Source organism: Patiria miniata, unplaced genomic scaffold (genome assembly GCF_015706575.1).
Source record: "Patiria miniata isolate m_02_andy unplaced genomic scaffold, ASM1570657v1 HiC_scaffold_4, whole genome shotgun sequence".
In the NCBI taxonomy this organism is placed as follows: Eukaryota; Metazoa; Echinodermata; class Asteroidea; order Valvatida; family Asterinidae; genus Patiria; species Patiria miniata.
In genome coordinates, this window is record NW_024037071.1 from 9,571,007 (window position 1) to 9,589,270 (window position 18,264).

The 18,264-nt window shown below is 42.3% G+C and overlaps 1 protein-coding gene across 1 annotated transcript in view; it reads right to left on the reverse strand.

The window, feature by feature from the left end:
- Positions 1 to 18,264, reverse strand: part of LOC119739884 — a 29,601-nt gene that overhangs the window by 7,998 nt on the left and 3,339 nt on the right. Inside the window, exons 4-6 of the mRNA XM_038215006.1 lie at positions 16,929 to 17,621; positions 15,049 to 15,164; positions 14,172 to 14,250 (exon numbers count right to left, since the gene is read on the reverse strand). Coding sequence (XP_038070934.1) covers positions 14,172 to 14,250; positions 15,049 to 15,164; positions 16,929 to 17,621 — 888 coding nt within the window. The remainder of the gene's footprint in view (positions 1 to 14,171; positions 14,251 to 15,048; positions 15,165 to 16,928; positions 17,622 to 18,264) is intronic.

Sequence of the window (18,264 nt, forward strand, 5' to 3'; positions counted from 1 at the left end):
AACAACTAACCTGATGAAGTTTTAGCCCAGTGAATGCTGTATATTCCGAGAAAACAATATTCTAGGATCTCAATTTTTATTCAAAAGTTGCAGAGTCATGTTTTGAATTGCGCCCGAAATCAGCATCTGGGACACGTTCTCATTCAGAAGATTACAGCTACATGTATGCAATGTCACGCACTGAACCGACGAATTATAGCAACTGCGTGCGTGTCTGCGTCATGTCAACACTTGCGCACACCCATTCCTTATTACCGGTATTTCAAACTTTCTTCGGATTCATGCCACCACTCTAAAAAATTCTGCCACTAGTAAAATAATGAAGAAATTCATTGACTTCAAACACAAAGCTGTGAGGGTCTTGTATCAACCTTGATAAGTTGTGCAATAACAGGTTCTATGATGATCTCGATTTGCGGGTAAAATAGGACATTCTGAGTTGCTACGCCACAACTTACGCCACCTAAAATGATTGCGCAAGTTACGCCATAACATATTGTGCAAGTCACGGACTTATGCGATATGAGACTTTTGTGAAATGTGTCATAAGTGACGTGTTGCGCAGCGTGAAAGTTGTGCAGCTTACGCAATAAATTGTAGCGCAAGCGGAGTTGTGCCATCACCTCAGGTTTCGTGAAATTGGCTGCTGGGGCTTTAGAGTGTACAGCAAATAACCCTGACAGAGACTAAAAACTTGATTAATGAAAGCAATATGAGTTTTTGGACTTTGCCATGGATGCAATTAAGAAACACAAAGACAGCGGCAGAGTAATATGGACTCCGCTTGCAAAGTTGACTGTTTCCATCATCTTTGGACAGAATGCCGTGTACATGTACAGCAAGAAATGTCAAGGGTTTTCAAAATGATCCCAAACTACCACCGATTGGTGGATCACTCTGCCACTTAAACAACAGCACCGCATTTCCAGTGAAATCAAGCTGATGAAGAGGTGGTTAAAAAAGCAAGGCTTGTGAACAAATCCTGGACAGAGTGCTTGTACGTGGATGGCCAGCAGCTGCACCAAAAACACGGGAGTTGAGTACTTGAAGAAAACTGACTTGTGGCATCTTCAACCAAAACAAACGTGACAGACAAGCCATAGAAAGTGGACTGGTTCAGGTTGTGCAGGGTTCTACTGCCAGCAAAACTGTGCTGCAAACATTAGATATTCCTTTGCATTTTTTTTTGAAGGTCCACCTAAGTAACAGCCAGGGAATAACCATGAATACCAACAACACCTCTGCTGACACACTGAACCAGATTCTCTTCTCGTCACAAATAGCCAATGTCACTCTCGGCTCGGTGACCTTCCCAATATATTTATTTATCATGTTTTCCATTGCACTAAACAGCAGACTGCACAGCTTCTCAAACTACTTCCTAGGCAACCTGTGTGCCTCGGAGATGCTCATGGCTGCGGCTAACCTGATTGCGGGAAGTTACAACTTGACTCACCATGCTCACACGCATCTGTACAACGCCAACACAACCTTTGTCCTCTACTCTGCAAGCCAGGTGATATATTCTGCCTACTGTTTCAGCTCAGTCATCATCCTGGCCGATCGGTTCCTCAAGGTCTCTCGGCCGATGCGCTACATCCATCTGGCGACAGGAAAGCAGTGCGCCAGCATCATCATCGTCGGCTGGACTCTATCTCTTATTTTTGGCACCGTCGAGTTTCTCTTATTCAAAGTGACTTTCCCACAGGAGACACTGGTCTTTGAAGCTCAGGCCCAAGCATTAACAAAATTCCAATTCCTTGTGGTCATTTTCATCGACGTTGTTGCCATTCCCACAATTGTAGCAATCATCATTTTGATAGCCGCATTGCTGCACATTGTAAGGCAGCACCAGCGGAAAATTCGTGACTTCAGGAAGATGACGGTGCATTTAAAGAAAATTCCCAGCAACCACCAACAGCAGCAGCAACAACAAAGGCAGCAGCATGGTGCCATGCAAAGCAGCAGTCCTGACAGTAGCAAGGAAGAAATTGTGTCTGTCAACAGTGATTCAGTCCAGGCAAACCCTCATCACGCCGCATGCAGTGACAATGACGATCAGAAAGGACAGCTGCAACCTCAACACCAACAACAGGCTCAGCAACAACATGCTCAGCAGCAGCAACAGCAGCAGCAACAGCAGCTGCGACAGCAGCAACAAAAACAGGAAGAAGAACAGCAGCAGATTCAACAGCGAATGGAATGGCAAGACAATCAACAGCTAGATAAGCAAGAAGGACAACAGCAAATGCAACCTGAGCGAAAAGAACACCAACTGCAACGACAGCAGCAGCAGCTGGCCAGGCAGAATGACCAAGAAAAACCAGAGCAGCATCTCCCAAACAGAAAGCCATTGCCCGCCACAGACAACGGGCCTCGACCACAACACAAAAGGACTCGCTACTTCCTGGTACACTTCTGCACCTTGACAGCATTTTTAGTTGCCCAATTTGTTATCTTGCACATTTCAAATTTTAGCAAAGACCCAAAAAAATATGTGCTCTACAATCTTCTGTATGTCACCTTTCAGATTGCGATAGCACTCCAAATGTTCTTGGGAACTTTGTGTCTGGCCTACATGCAGTATGAACACCGCCAAGTGCTTTACAGAATCTACAAGAGACTCTGTAAGAAATGATCCAATTAGATGAAAAATTGGAAGATGAAACAGGCTTTTAGGTGGTTCATTTACAAAGGACTGATCTACTGTATGTCAGAAAAGTTGGGTTATAAGCTTTACAGTAGACCATGTAAGAATGGTTGTCATTTGGACTCACTCCAGCAAATTATCAGAATACATGTACATACACTTTAATGTTATGAAAATTGCACCCCCTCAAAAACATTAAGCACTATAAATGTACTGCACAAAATATTCTTGTACGTATGGTTTTAATTATGTTTCATGCTACTTGTACATGCATCTTGAATGTAGAAATGTCTTGAGCCGGCCTCAGGTCGACCCGCGATTTGCTTGCCCCGCGACGGAACTGTCGGCATCAAGCAGAAAAATAATGCTCAGGTAAAAAAACTGAGAAATTGTGTGATTCTCGTGGATCAAGCGGCATCTTGACACAAAATGATCGCAACCACGCTCTTGTCACCCACGACACAACGACGATTCCATGGCATAGCCAGTCATGTGTCTTCTTTAATAATAGTAAAAGCTTCTTGATTACAATCAAACGACGTTCCACGGCCACACCAGCTGTTTATTCAGCCGTTTTCGCCACACGCTGATTTGCTACACGACTGCGACAGATTCCCGCCTGTCGGGAGCATGTTGCAGAAGTTGATATTTTTCTACTCTCGCGACTGTTTATTTCTTTGAGCGCCAACTAATGCCCATCGCCTTAATATCCTTGCAGTTATCGTACACTCACAAACAAATCGGCTAATAGTTTGTTCACGATGCATGGGCGTCTCCAGGTTTTTTTTTAGAGGGGGCAAAGCACATTATTTCAAAAAAATCTTTGTTCTTTCTCTAGCGTATTCCCAATTTATCTTCTTTTTTTTAGGGTGAGGAAAAAAAAAAGGTGCCAACTTCACCCCCATTAACACCCCTGCGGATGCCCATGTTGTTAAATATGCATGAAATTAACAGCAATATGACAGCTTTTTTTCTCCTTCTTTTTGCTCTTTTTTGTTCATGTTGCTTTTCGGGGGGGGGGGGGGGGGGAGGGCAAATGCCCCCCTCTCATCTTGCCCATCCTGGCGACGCCCATGTCCTGGCAGTCCTAGCTCAGGCACAGTTTGATACTGATAAGTCAACCGCCGACTGTTCTGTGTCTTTGCAAGGTCGACCAGAGGGCACCTTAGCATGTTTCAGCATAGAATTTAAGTTTTAATGGAGACGGTTGAGAGGTTTGGTAACAGCAAACCCACCGGTCCTTTTCAATTGTTTACATCATGTTTAAGCAAGTGTTTGCATGTTTAATATACATGTACATGTATATGTGTAGTGCAGCTGCGGTAGTTGGATTTGACATCCCGCAGCTGCAATCAGTCCTTCACATTGGTCTTCGGCCACTTGGTCTTGTCATGGGCAAGTTGCCGTAGGCAATGGAGTTGTCTCGTCAGCAAGTATTGTGCCCAGTAGATTTGTGCAATGCCGTCCTCGTCTGGGTTTGTTTAATAGAGTCGTTGTTTGTGACGTTTGACTTAACTTGTAAAATTTGGCCGATACACATGTATCTTGCCTTTTTCAGCCAAAATATAATCCCAACGGCAAGTGGTTACTTTACCTACATTTGTATATATTTTTTTTTAAACATTATCTACATGTATCTTGGATGCTACTTTTTTCTTTTTCTTTTTTTTTGAACTTAAAAGGGGACACAGCTACATGTGTAGTGCCCATCTAACACTAACACAGCCCCTAAGTAGAAAACTCGGCAACAAATATCGCGGGCGGTGTACAAAGCAATCAATCAAGACATCATCAACTTCCCATTAATACTGGCAGGTTAATGGGAAAAGCTTTTCCTTTAAAGAGGAGAGTACACATAAGCACCGAGACCAATATTAAAAACCATGACAAACGAGTCGGGGGGGGGGGGGGGGGGGAGGGGGGGTTGTTATTTAGCCACAAGATGGAGGTTCTTCATTATAACTCCATTACGAGTAGTCTTGATCAATAATCAGTAATAATGAAAACGCAGTCTCATAACACATGCATTAATCATCCACTGACATCGCCAAGGGATGTCAATCAATGTTTGTTAACCAGCGCACGTCTGCAGTTCAACGATGCACTGGTGGAATATGCTTAGTAGGATTCATGTCTAGCGCCCAAACAGCTCGATTTTTGAGAGTCACAATTTTGACCCCCGATAAGTAGTTTTCGCAAAAATAACACAAAAACAGATCTCCACTACGCTCCTCTCCCTGGCTGCCTCGCTCAGAGATAGGTGGGTCAGAAAAACAGGAATCTGCGGACAAGACAACAAAAATGAAAGAAAACTTTTTGGTGACAAAAAAAAATGTTCAGTGTTGTGTAAACAAGGAGACAGTGGCCATGATATGAGAGGAATTATTATTGAGTTGAGGTGTGCATTTACGGGTAGTCATGGTAGTAAGGGAATGGGATAACCGATTCAAAAAAAAATAAACAGGTACATGGGTACTCTTTAAAGAAAGCCAACCCCAAAATTTAATCCCGGAAGTTGCTGTACAGATTGTTCTGAAAGGTCTACATGATGATACACATTGGTGCGTCAATACAACAAGATTAATGTAAGTTGTGTACAGTCAGCTCAATACCGATACATGTAACTTTACGGTGTAGAGTGCATTTTCGCAAGCATCGTGAATGTGAATCCGTTCTGCTTTTTCATGTAGACTGGGTTTCAATTTAGAAACTCTCCACAAATGACATTCAAGACTATTCTCTTTCATTGTCTGAGAAGTTACTAAGTTACAAGGGAATATGTTAAGTTGGTCACGGGTACTCGATTCCATAGTCTTAAACTGGTTCTTGACATCAGCGGTCAAGTAGTTGGGTACCCGGTTCCAAATGCACAGCACTTTTATTGAGTTTCAAATACAGTGTACAAGAACCCATAGGTTAGAGACTGTTAGACCTACATTGTACATATGTAAGTACATGAATCTATTCTGATGAAACTACATGTACACATGTACATGTACTGGTAAATGTACAGTCAGGATTTCAACATAATTTACAATAGCCGATGTACAGGTACATGTAAACCCAGGGGCCTATTGTACAGTAAATAACCCTGACAGAGACTAAAAACTTGATTAATGAAAGCAATATGAGTTCTGTGACTTGTCATGGATGCAATTAAGAAACACAAAGACAGAGACAGAGTAAATATAAGGACTCCGCTTGCTAAGTTTACTGTTGTCATCATCATGAATGTCAAGTGTTTAATGTTTCCAAAATGATCCAAACCTATGACAGACTGGTGGATCACTCTGCCAATTACACAACGGCGCCGCATTTCCAGTGACATCAAGCTGATGGTTATATAAGCGAGGCTTGTGAACAAAGCCCAGACAGAGTGCTTGTACGTGGATGGCCAGCAGCTGCACCAAAATTGGGAGTTGAGAACTTGAAAAAGAAAACGACTTGTGGCATCTTCAACTAAAAACCCTGATAGACAATCCATAGAAAGTGGACTGGTTCAGGTTGTGCAGGGTTCTACTGCCAGCAAAACTGTGTTGCAAACACTGAATATTGCTTGAAATTTTGGGTTTTTTTAAGGTCCACCTAAGAAACAGCCAGAGAATAACCATGAATACCACTGAAAGCTCTGTTGACACACTGAACCAGATTCTCTTCCCGTCACGAATTGCCACTATCGTTCTCGGCTCGGTGACCTTCCCAATATATTTATTTATCGTCTTTTCCATTGCACTTAACAGCAGACTGCACAGCTTTTCAAACTACTTCCTAGGCAACCTGTGTGCCTCGGAGATGCTCATGGCTGCGGGTAGCCTGATTGTGGGAAGTTACAACTTGACTCACACTTACCCATATGCGTACAGCGCCAATACAACCTTTGTCCTTGACTTTGCAGATCTGACGATATATTCTGCCTACTGTTTCAGCTCAGTCATCATCCTGGCCGATCGGTACTTCAAGGTCTCTCGGCCGATGCGCTACATCCGTCTGGTGACGGGAAAGCAGTGCGCCAGCATCATCGTCATCAGCTGGACTCTATCTCTCATTATTGGCGCCCTTGAGTTTCTCTTCTTGAAAGTGACTTTCCCACAGGAGACCCTGGTCTTGGAAGATCAGGCCCTGCGCAAAAAATTGCACAACCTTGAGGTCATTTTCATCGATGTTGTTTCCGTTCCCACAATTGTAGCAATCATCATTTTGATAGCCGCATTGCTGCACATTGTAAGGCAGCACCAGCGGAAAATTCGTGACTTCAGGAACATGACGGTACATTTAAGGAAAATTCCCAGCAACCAGCAACAGCAGCAGCAACAGCAGCAGCAACAACAACAAAAGCAGCAGCATGGTGCCAAGCAAAGCAGCAGTCCTGACAGTAGCAAGGGAGAAATTGTGTCTGTGAACAGTGATTCAGCCCAGGCAAACCCTCATCACACCACATGCAGTGACAATGATAATCAGAAAGGACAGCTGCAACCTCAATACCAACAACAGGCTCAGCAGCAGCAACAGCAGCAACCAAAACGGGAAGAAGAACAGCAGCAGATACAACAGCGAATGGAATGGCAAGACAATCTACAGCTAGATAAGCAAGGACAACAGCAAATGCAACCTCAGCGAAAAGAAGAACAACTGCAACGACAGCAGCAGTTGACCAGACCAAATGACCAAGAACAACCAGAGCAGCATCGACCAAACAGAAAGCCGTCGCACCCCACAGACAACGGACCTCGACCACAGCACAAAAAGACTCGCTACTTCTTGGTACACTTCTGCACCTTGACAGCGTTTTTAGTTGCCCAATTTGTTATCTTGAACATTTTAAATTTTAGCAAGGACCCAAACGAATCTGTGCTCTACAATCTTCTGAATGCCACCTTTCGAATTGTGATAGCCCTCCAAATGTTCTTGGGAACTTTGTGTCTGACCTACATGCAGTATGAACACCGCCAAGTGCTTTACAGAATCTACAAGAGACTCTGTAAGAAATGATCCAATTTGATGAACAATTGGAAGATGAAACAGGCTTCAGGCGTTTCATGTACATGTACAAACAGCTGTTGGGTTATCAGCTTTATGGTAGACAATGTAAGAATTATATATCTTAAACCCTCCTGCTGTCTGAACAGTCACAGACAGTCAAAAAATCAATCCCGTTCCCTGCTCTGGCTTTTACACAGGATAGTCACCAACAGTCAGATCATATTTCAAGCAAGCACTGTGACTAGTCAAATTCAGTCAACCGACAAAAGCAGGCCAAGGCTTCATCAATCACCTACACGTACATGTACATGGTACATACGGTCAAAGCATAGCTGTATGAAGTTACATAAAACAGTCGCAGCCAGTCAATTCTGCTTTATGTACCGGAAGGCTGGGAGCTCTTAACTGTTAAAAATAGTCACTTGACTGATTTTGACTGAAAGGACAACTTTGCACAGAGTGCATAGGAGGGTTAATGCTAAGAATTGTCATCATCTGGAGTTCTGGACTCACTCAGTGAACTACATATGTATCACAGTGTAAGATAGTATACAAATAAAGAATGTTTGCGTGTGCAATGGTAAGAATAATTTCATTCGGTGACAGATGAAATGTTCCATTCCTCGAGGCGAAGCCGAGTGGAATGGAACATTTCATTTGTCACCGAATGAAATTATTCTTTCCATTGAACGAACGTGAAACATTCATTATTTGTTTTATATAACACCTGAATAAATCCTTGTCATCTGATTGGTTGACTTTTAATAGCCAATTTATTCAGGTTAAAAACTGTTTAAAAGTTCGACAAGTTCATCATATTTTATTAATGCAAACTGTTCAACAGGTTGAGAACAATCATATTCAATTTATCTCGATTTAAAGAGGATGTGGAATGCTCGAAGACATTTCCGTCATTTTTCGGGTATATGTAGCCTAAGGTGTGATGAAGTAAAAACGACTATTGTTTCTGTCATATAATGAGTACAAAAGGTACTTTGGAGAGCTGTTTTTCAAGTCCTGTCATGCCTGTTTCGACCCGAACGTGCAGTGTGTGTAAAAGTCGTCGTTGCGGGCAGCAAACAAAACACAGTAAATCGTGACGTAATAAACAGGACTCCCGATGCAGAGTAGCATAAACGAGTCCCGTTTATTACGTCACGATTTACTGTGTTTTGTTTGCTGCCCGCAACGACGACTTTTACACAAATTGCACGTTCGGGTCGAAACAGGACCTGAAAAATAGCTCTCAAAAGTACCCTTTGTACTCATTTCATGACAGAAACAATAGTCGTTTTTATTTCATCACACCTTAGGTTACATATACCCAAAAAATGACGGAAATGTCTTCGAGCATTCCACAACCTCTTTAAAACAGCCCCACTACCAGCAGCAGTGACACCGTGCAATGGAAGTTCTATTCACCGTGCAATAGAACTTCCATTGAACTGTGTGCTGCGCGCGCGCCGTGGGTGGTTAGTATGAATAATTCAATGACATGTGATCAACGATCCACCAATCAGATGACGGGGATTTATTCAGGTGTTGTACAAAAGATAATATTTAATCTTATGAAAATTGCATCCCCTCCAAAAACAGTGTATCATTTGTCATTTGTGCATTTGTTTCGTTTGAAGCAACAAAAGTGCTCAAAATGTAAAGAAGGGCGCTTAACAACTAACCTGATGAAGTTTTAGCCCAGTGAATGCTGTATATTCCGAGAAAACAATATTCTAGGATCTCAATTTTTATTCAAAAGTTGCAGAGTCATGTTTTGAATTGCGCCTGAAATCAGCATCTGGGACACGTTCTCATTCAGAAGATTACAGCTACATGTATGCAATGTCACGCACTGAACCAAGCAACTGCGTGCGTGTCTGCGTCATGTCAACACTTGCGCACGCCCATTCCTTATTACCGGTATGTCAAACTTTCTTCGGATTCATGCCACCACTCTAAAAAATTCTGCCACTAGTAAAATAATGAAGAAATTCATTGACTTCAAACACAAAGCGGTCTTTATCAACCTTGATAAGTTGTGCAATAACAGGTTCTATGATGATCTCGATTTGCGGGTAAAATAGGTCATTTTGAGTCGCTACGCCACAACTTACCCAGTACGCCACCTAAAATGATTGCGCAAGTTATGCCATAACATATTGTGCAAGTCATGGACTTATGCAATATCAGACTTTTGTGAAATGTGTCATAAGTGACGTGTTGCGCAGCGTGAAAGTTGTGCAGCTTTAATACGCAATAAATTGTTGCGCAAGCGGAGTTGTGCCATCACCTCAGGTTTCGTGAAATTGGCTGCTGGGGCTTTAGAGTGTACAGCAAATAACCCTGACAGAGACTAAAAACTTGATTAATGAAAGCAATATGAGTTCTGTGACTTGTCATGGATGCAATTAAGAAACACAAAGACAGCGGCAGAGTAATATGGACTCAGCTTACAAAGTTGACTGTTGTAATCATCTTTGGACAGAATGCCGTGTACATGTACAGCAACAAATGTCAAGGGTTTTCAAAATGATCCAAAACTACCACCGATTGGTGGATCACTCTGCCACTTAAACAACAGCACCGCATTTCCAGTGACATCAAGCTGATGAAGAGGTGGTTAAAAAAGCAAGGCTTGTGAACAACTCCTGGACAGAGTGCTTGAACGTGGATGGCCAGCAGCTGCACCCAAAACACGGGAGTTGAGTACTTGAAGAAAACTGACTTGTGGCATCTTCAACTAAAAAAACCCTGACAGACAAGCCATAGAAAGTGGACTGGTTCAGGTTGTGCAGGGTTCTACTGCCAGCAAAACTGTGCTGCAAACATTAGATATTCCTTTGCATTTTTTTTTGAAGGTCCACCTAAGAAACAGCCAGAGAATAACCATGAATACCAACAACACCTCTGCTGACACACTGAACCAGATTCTCTTCTCGTCACAAATAGCCAATGTCACTCTCGGCTCGGTGACCTTCCCAATATATTTATTTATCGTCTTTTCCGTTGCACTTAACCGCAGACTGCACAGCTTTTCAAACTACTTCCTAGGCAACCTGTGTGCCTCAGAGATGCTCATGGCTGCGGCTAACCTGATTGCGGGAAGTTACAACTTAACTCACCATGCTCACATGCATCTGTACGACGCCAACACAACCTTTGTCCTCTACTCTGCAAGCCAGGCAATATATTCTGCCTACTGTTTCAGCTCAGTCATCATCCTGGCCGATCGGTACTTCAAGGTCTCTCGTCCGATGCGCTACATCCGTCTGGTGACGGGAAAGCAGTGCGCCAGCATCATCATCGTCAGCTGGATTCTATCTCTTATTATTGGTGCCCTCGAGTTTCTCTTCTTGAAAGTGACCTTCCCACAGCAGACACTGGTCTTGGAAGATCAGCCCGTGGCATTAAAAAAATTTCAATTCCTCGTGGTCATTTTCATGGATGTTGTTGCCATTCCCACAATTGTAGCAATCATCATTTTGATAGCCGCATTGCTGCACATTGTAAGGCAGCACCAGCGGAAAATTCATGACTTCAGGAAGATGACGGTGCATTTAAGGAAAATTCCCAGCAACCAGCAGCAGCAACAGCAGCAGCAACAACAAACGCATCAGTATGGTGCCAAGCAAAGCAGCAGTCCTGACAGTAGCAAGGGAGAAATTGTGTCTGTCAACAACGATTCAGCCCAGGCAAACCTTCATCACGCCACATGCAGTGACAATGACGTTCAGAAAGGACAGCTGCAACCTCAACAGCAACAACGGGCTCAGAAGCAGCAACAGCAGCTACCAAAACAGGAAGACCAACAGCAGCAGCGTCAACAGCGAATGGAATGGCAAGACAATCAACAGCTAGATAAGCAAGAAGAGCAATGGCAAACGCATCCTCAGCGAAAAGAAGAACAACTGCAACGACAGCAGCAGCAGCTGGCCAGGCCAAATGACCAAGAACAACCAGAGCCGCATCGTCCAAACAGAAAGCCATTGCCCTCCACAGACAACGGGCCTCGACCACAACACAAAAGGACTCACTATTTCCTGGTACACTTCTGCACCTTGACAGCGTTTTTAGTTGCCCAATTTGTTATCTTGCACATTGCAAATTTTAGCAAGGACCCAAAAAAATATGTGCTCTACAATCTTCTGTTTGTCACCTTTCAAATTGCGATAGCCCTCCAAATGTTCTTGGGAACTTTGTGTCTGGCCTACATGCAGTATGAACACCGCCAAGTGCTTTACAGAATCTACAGGAGACTCTGTAAGAAATGATCCAATTTGATGAACAATTGGAAGATGAAACAGGCTTTTAGGTGGTTCATTTACAAAGGACTGATCTATTGTATGTCAGAAAAGTTGGGTTATCAGCTTTACAGTAGACCATGTAAGAATGATTGTCATTTGGACTCACTCCAGCGAACTATCAGAATATGTACATAGACTTTAACCCTTACTCTCTGAGGGTAGTTTACTGCATGTCAGTTGGTTATGCCAATGCCCTCCAGCTGCAGTTATTTGGCAGATAACAAGTCTTAACAGTGAAGGCTCCAATTGGCAGGAGTTGGAGGCCCTGGAGGGTGCCTGATACTGACCAGCTGGGGGCACTCACTTTGTTATCAGAGGACTCTCATTGTTCTCTGTGGCATGTATTGGAGTGCCTGTCCAGTTACCCTTGAAATGACATGGCAGATATTGGAGGGCCATGCAAAAAACATAGGAGATTTTCTTGAGGCACAATTGGCATGCATTGGAGGGTCAAGTAGGGTAAGGGTTAATGTTATGAAAATTGCACTCCCTCAAAAACATATTCGAATTAAGCACTGTAAATGTACTGCATAGAGTATTCTTCTGCGTATGGTTTTAATTATTATTTAGAATTTGAGTTTTAACGGAGACGGTTGAGACGCTCGGTGGCAGCAAACCCACTGGTCCTTTTCAATTGTTTACGTCATGTTTAGGTTAGTGTGTGTGCATGTTTAAAGAGGTTGTGGAATGCTCGAAGACATTTCCGTCATTTTTCGGATATATGTAGCCTAGGGTGTGATAAAATAAAAACGACTATTGTTTCTGTCATAAAATGAATACAAAAGGTACTTTTGAGAGCTGTTTTTCAAGTCCTGTCATGCCTGTTTCGACCCGAACGTGCAATTAGTGTAAAAGTCGTCGTTGCGGGCAGCAAACAAAACACAGTAAATCGTGACGTAATAAACAGGACTCCTGATGCAGAGTAGCATAAACGAGTCCTGTTTATTACGTCACGATTTACTGTGTTTTGTTTGCTGCCCGCAACGACGACTTTACACAAATTGCACGTTTGGGTCGAAACAGGACCTGAAAAATAGCTCTCAAAAGTACCCTTTGTACTCATTTCATGACAGAAACAATAGTCGTTTTTATTTCATCACACCTTAGGCTACATATACCCCAAAAATGACAGAAATGTCTTCCAGCATTCCACAACCTCTTTAAGGATTATCTACATGTATCTTGGAGGTATTCTTGGCAGCCAAAGATGCTACTTTTTCTTTTTCTTCTAACTAAAAAGGGGACACAGCTACATGTGTAGTGCCCATTTAACACTAACACAGCCCGTAAGTAGAAAACTCGGCAACGAATATCGCGGGCGGTGTACAAAGCAATCAATCAAGACATCATCAACTTCTCATTAATACTGGCAGGTTAATGGGAAAAGCTGGTCATTTAAAGAGGAAACTACACATAAGCACCGAGACCAATATTAAAAACCGTGACAAACGAGTCTGGGAGGGGGAGGTGGGGTTGTTATTTAGCCATGAGATGGAGGTTCTTCATTATAATTCCATTACAAGAAGTCTTGATCAATAATCAGTAATAATGAAAACGCAGTCTCATAATGTACGCATTAATCATCCACTGACATCGCCAAGGGATGTCAATCAATGTTTGTTAACCAGCGTACATCTGCAGAAAGCAATGCACTGGTGGAATATACAGCCTGTCTCAAAAAAAATGGTACAATCGAAAACAATTTTTTTTTTCAATATTAAAGTAAGTAAGGCCTTTTGAGCATCACATTAAAGAAAAAAGACCAGGCTTTCCAATACTTTTTGCTCATCTCATTTGCTTACTGCAGAACACAAAAATCGAGTTTGTTTGAGACAGGCTGTACTCAGTAGGATTCATGTCTGGCGCCCAAACAGCTCGATTTTTGAGAGTCACAATTTTGACCCCCGAAATTAGTTCTCACAAGAATAACATAAAAACAGCCATTTTGAAAGGATACTGTAGCTGTGTGGACGTTTATGTCCTATTTTTAAATGCTCTTTCCAAATAACATCATTTTGTATGTAGCCCAACTGCAAAGCCGTTCTGACCATACTCCCCTTGTGGGGTGATGTTCCTTTCAGGACACATCACCCCACTATTTTCACAATAGAAAAACATCACCCCAGAAGAGAATCTTTAGAAAAAGGGATAATGGGAACACAATGCTATCACCCCACAATTCCGTCTGGCTAGACCGTCCGCGTGTATGACACGTATGTGGTATGGGTGTTGGTACTTACTCTGCCATTAGAGGGCGTTTCGATTTCAGCATGTAGGCAGACTCGTTGGTGTTGCTTGTCATCATCATCGTTCATATCTCTGACATAAACAACAAAACCACCACAAAAATGTGTGTAACAAGCATAAAATACGATAGGGGGCCTACTTGTTTTTATTATTCCCTTCAGTCATGTCTAGTTAATCATCACTGGGAAAAAAACTGACTTTGTTTTATAAATACTGCCCCAAACTTACCAAATTTAGTTACTCAACATTTTGATTGCAAACTTTACACTTCAGTGAAGGGGTGCAAGCCAGCTAGTCTGGTTCCCTGACCTGACAATTCCCTGACATCTATAAATTGCTCTGTTATGTATATGGGGTCAGGAAACCAGACTTCAAAAACGACATTTTTTTCTTGGTTTCTCCAGCATCCATGAGCACAAAACTTTAAATAATTCTGTCAGTGTAACAGTGCATATTGGGGGCAGTACTTAAGAAAAAAAGACCATACAAAAATTCTGCTTTTTAAACTTTTTATCTACATATTTTATTTTATTTATTTCTGGTAATGAACCAAGGATTCCTCGAAAGTGCCCTAGGCACTGTAGCCCAAAAGCCTGACGAAACCTGTAGAGAGGAGACAATGAGGAGAAATGACAGCACACCAAGTGCCATTATTTTAAAGAATGCTTGAGACTGTCATTCACTTACAAATTTCATGCACATGTAGTCAAGTACTTAAGGTGCTTTATAATAATTTGGTAGTTTTGTTTTTTGATCTTTGTAAAATGTTGTATAAAAAAGTAACCAAACAAAAAAGAAGGTGCACATATGTACATGTACAATGTTACTTATTTTTTTATTCATTTATTCATTCATTTTTTTTTTATTTACCTACTGAGGAGTATGAAGTCATGTGACAGGATGGGATGCAAGGAAAAGATAGCCAGGCCTTCTTCAGCTCTGTCGAAGCTGTCTGGAACGTAGTTGACGGCTGGCTGGTACACAAACTGGGAATTCAGAGAAGAACTGAGTTAAACTGGCTGAAACACCCCTCTATAATCCATTCATACATGTACATGTAAGGCCCCCCCCCCCCAAATAGTTCTGCTTCCGATTACATGCCATTTGAAAATAGGGTATGTAGGTGGGGAATTTCTTTTGTTGGCAATTTTTTTTTTGTATGGTCATATGAGGTATCTGTGTGTAGTCAAGGGTAATTTGTAGTAATTGATGGTTTTTGGTTTTATCCCTCATTTCCCCCCCCCAAACAAAATTAGGGTAGGGGATGTCAAAATAGGGTAGGTAGGGTAACCAGAATCAGAACTATTTGTTTTTTTAGCCTAACTTACAGTTTGAAGCACCCATACATTGTAAATCATTAATGCCTTGCATGTACATGTCACTTTAAAGTGATTAAAAATTGCTCAGATTAAAAAGTTCTCTGATATTGATTGTGATGTGATAAACTCCTCCCTAGAATGCTTTCTATCATGTGTTAACTCTATTTGTTGTATGGTGTGCTTGGATCCTGTAATTTTATTGGTCCAGACTGTACATAAGATGGAATTTGCATCGGGGTGATGTTAATTCAATATTGGGTTTTGCCCTTGACTGCAAAGATGCATACACTGTGTTGCGCAAGTGTGTGGAACCTGCCTGCGCGCTCGCAACTGAGAACTTCTGCAACAGCTCAGTCTCTTTTATTTCTCGCATTAATGTAGACAGTTACAATTTCTTTTTTTGCTGCCGCTTGACCGCAAAGCATGTGATAAAAGGGAAAGCTGCCTCTGAACTGCGAAGCGATTGACAGGCGGGGAAGCTGCCTCCCCCTGCGTAGCGGGCGAGGTGAAGCCTTGTTGCAATGAAACAGAACAGAACCCTGCTAACTGCGACAAAATGCAACAGTTTACTCTGTTGTACTAGCCTTGGCACTGTGAACAGTTACCATGCAAATTGCAACACAATTAAAAAAGTACCCTGCTAACTGCAAATGCAACAGTGTACTCTGTTGTACTAGCCTTTGCACTGTGAACAGTTACCCTGCAACTTGCAACAAAATGAAAAAGTACCCTGCTAACTGCAACAAAATGCAACAGTGTACTCTGTTGTACTAGCCTTGGCACTGTGAACAGTTACCATGCAATTTGCAACAAAATGAAAAAGTGCCCTGCTAACTGCAACAAAATGCAACAGCGTACTCTGCTGTAATAGCCTTGGCACTATGAACAGTTACCCTGCTAATTGCAACAGAATGAAAAAGTACTCTGCTAACTGCAACAAAATGTAAACAGTGTACTCTATTGTACTGGCCTTGAATTGGCACTGTGAACAGTTACCCTGCATATTGCAACAAAATGAAAAAGTGCTGTGCTAACTGCAACAAAATGCAACAGCATAATCTGTTGTACTAGCCTTTGCACTATGAACAGTTACCCTGCTAATTGCAACAAAGCAGTCTGTTGCATTTAGCAGTGTACTCTGTTGTACTGGCCTTGAATTGGCACTGTGAACAGTTACCCTGCATATTGCAACAAAATGAAAAAGTGCTGTGCTAACTGTAACAAAATGCAACAGCATACTCTGTTGTACTAGCCTTGGCACTATGAACAGTTACCCTGCTAATTGCAACAAAGCAGTCTGTTGCATTTAGCAGTGCATTAGCATGGTGCATTCTTTGTGGACTGACAAGAGTTGGCCACTCCAGGCCAATCTCACAGTCTCTACACAGTGCCCACTGATCATTCAACACCAGATTGTCAGAAACAACTTACCTGGTACTGTGGCAAGTGGTTGGCTAGTTGTTGCACTTGGCACGGTCCAAGGTGGCCGCCCCCATTCACGTCAAATCTGACTTCTTGAAACCCGATGATGTCGGCCTTAGTGTTTGCTATCAGATCTCCTAAATGAGCCACCCTCTGAATGTAGGCCTCGTTCTTGTCCGCGGAAGTACCGCCTGGAGATATTCCGTTGAAATTCCATATATTTTGGGTGACAATGCTAAAATGCTCCCCGAGTTTTGCCTTCTTCGTGTCTGTCTCGCCAGGCCGATTGACGTCTGTACTTTCCCCGGCCTCTGTTTTCCTTTTGTTACTCCAAATGCTCCCGGTGCGTGACTCGCACTCTGATTGGTCAGGGGCTATGATATCACCACCTTGTATGCATTCTGATTGGCTGCTGGTCGTCGGCTCATCGGTTGCTATAGCGGATTGGTCCGAGTTACTTCTTGACGCAGGGTGGCCCTCCCGGACAAAAGTGTGTTCAAACACGTACATGTTTCTCTGTCTGTCTAACGAAACCACAAAAGTGTGCCGGTGTGGGTTTGCAACACCGGTCCATGTCAGACAGAATGAATAGGTTATGCCGTAGATGACTCTCCTGCGTTGAAACTGCTGTTTGGTGGCATCGACGAATGTGCTCTCTATCAAACTATGCTGGGTCTTACCATCTTTGGTGGCTTGGAGTTTCTATACAGAAAAGATGCAAAACCAACCAGTGTAAAGCAAAAACAACTGAAGAATCAATCATTTTGAGCACAGCACAAGGTGGTGCTTTACAATCTGAAAATATCTGCATGAATTAGGTTTTTTTTCATGCAATTCTTGAAAATGCACCTTAGTGTCCCAGTCAAAGTTAGTTTCAATTTTCATGTTGCCATTTAAAAGGGTATTGAGGTGTCTTTTGGTGTTTATGCTAATGGAAATTTCCATATTCATGAGCAAAACTGTGATGTCATTCAGGGCTGAAACGTCAATGTTAAAGCTATTTCAGCACAAGAAAGATGCCAGAATGTTGGATATTTTGCTGTCATGAATTTCTTTGGTGATTCGTTGTTGTGTCAGTACATGGCAGTCAGCCAATGTGCAACCCCTTTCTCACAAATGTTTTCAATGAGCAAATTTTTGGGTTCAGAACTTCAACAGAAAACCCCAAAACTGAACAGTTTCTCCCTGAAATGACATCACAGCAACAGCACCCTCAGTTGTATGGAAAAGCATGGACAATTTTTAAATGTTTAAAGAAGTGCACTTTCCAATAAAATTAACAAAAAAGGGATGTCAAATAGTTTTCATACAAAGTTGTACAAAATGTGTTCCTAAGAAAAAATCA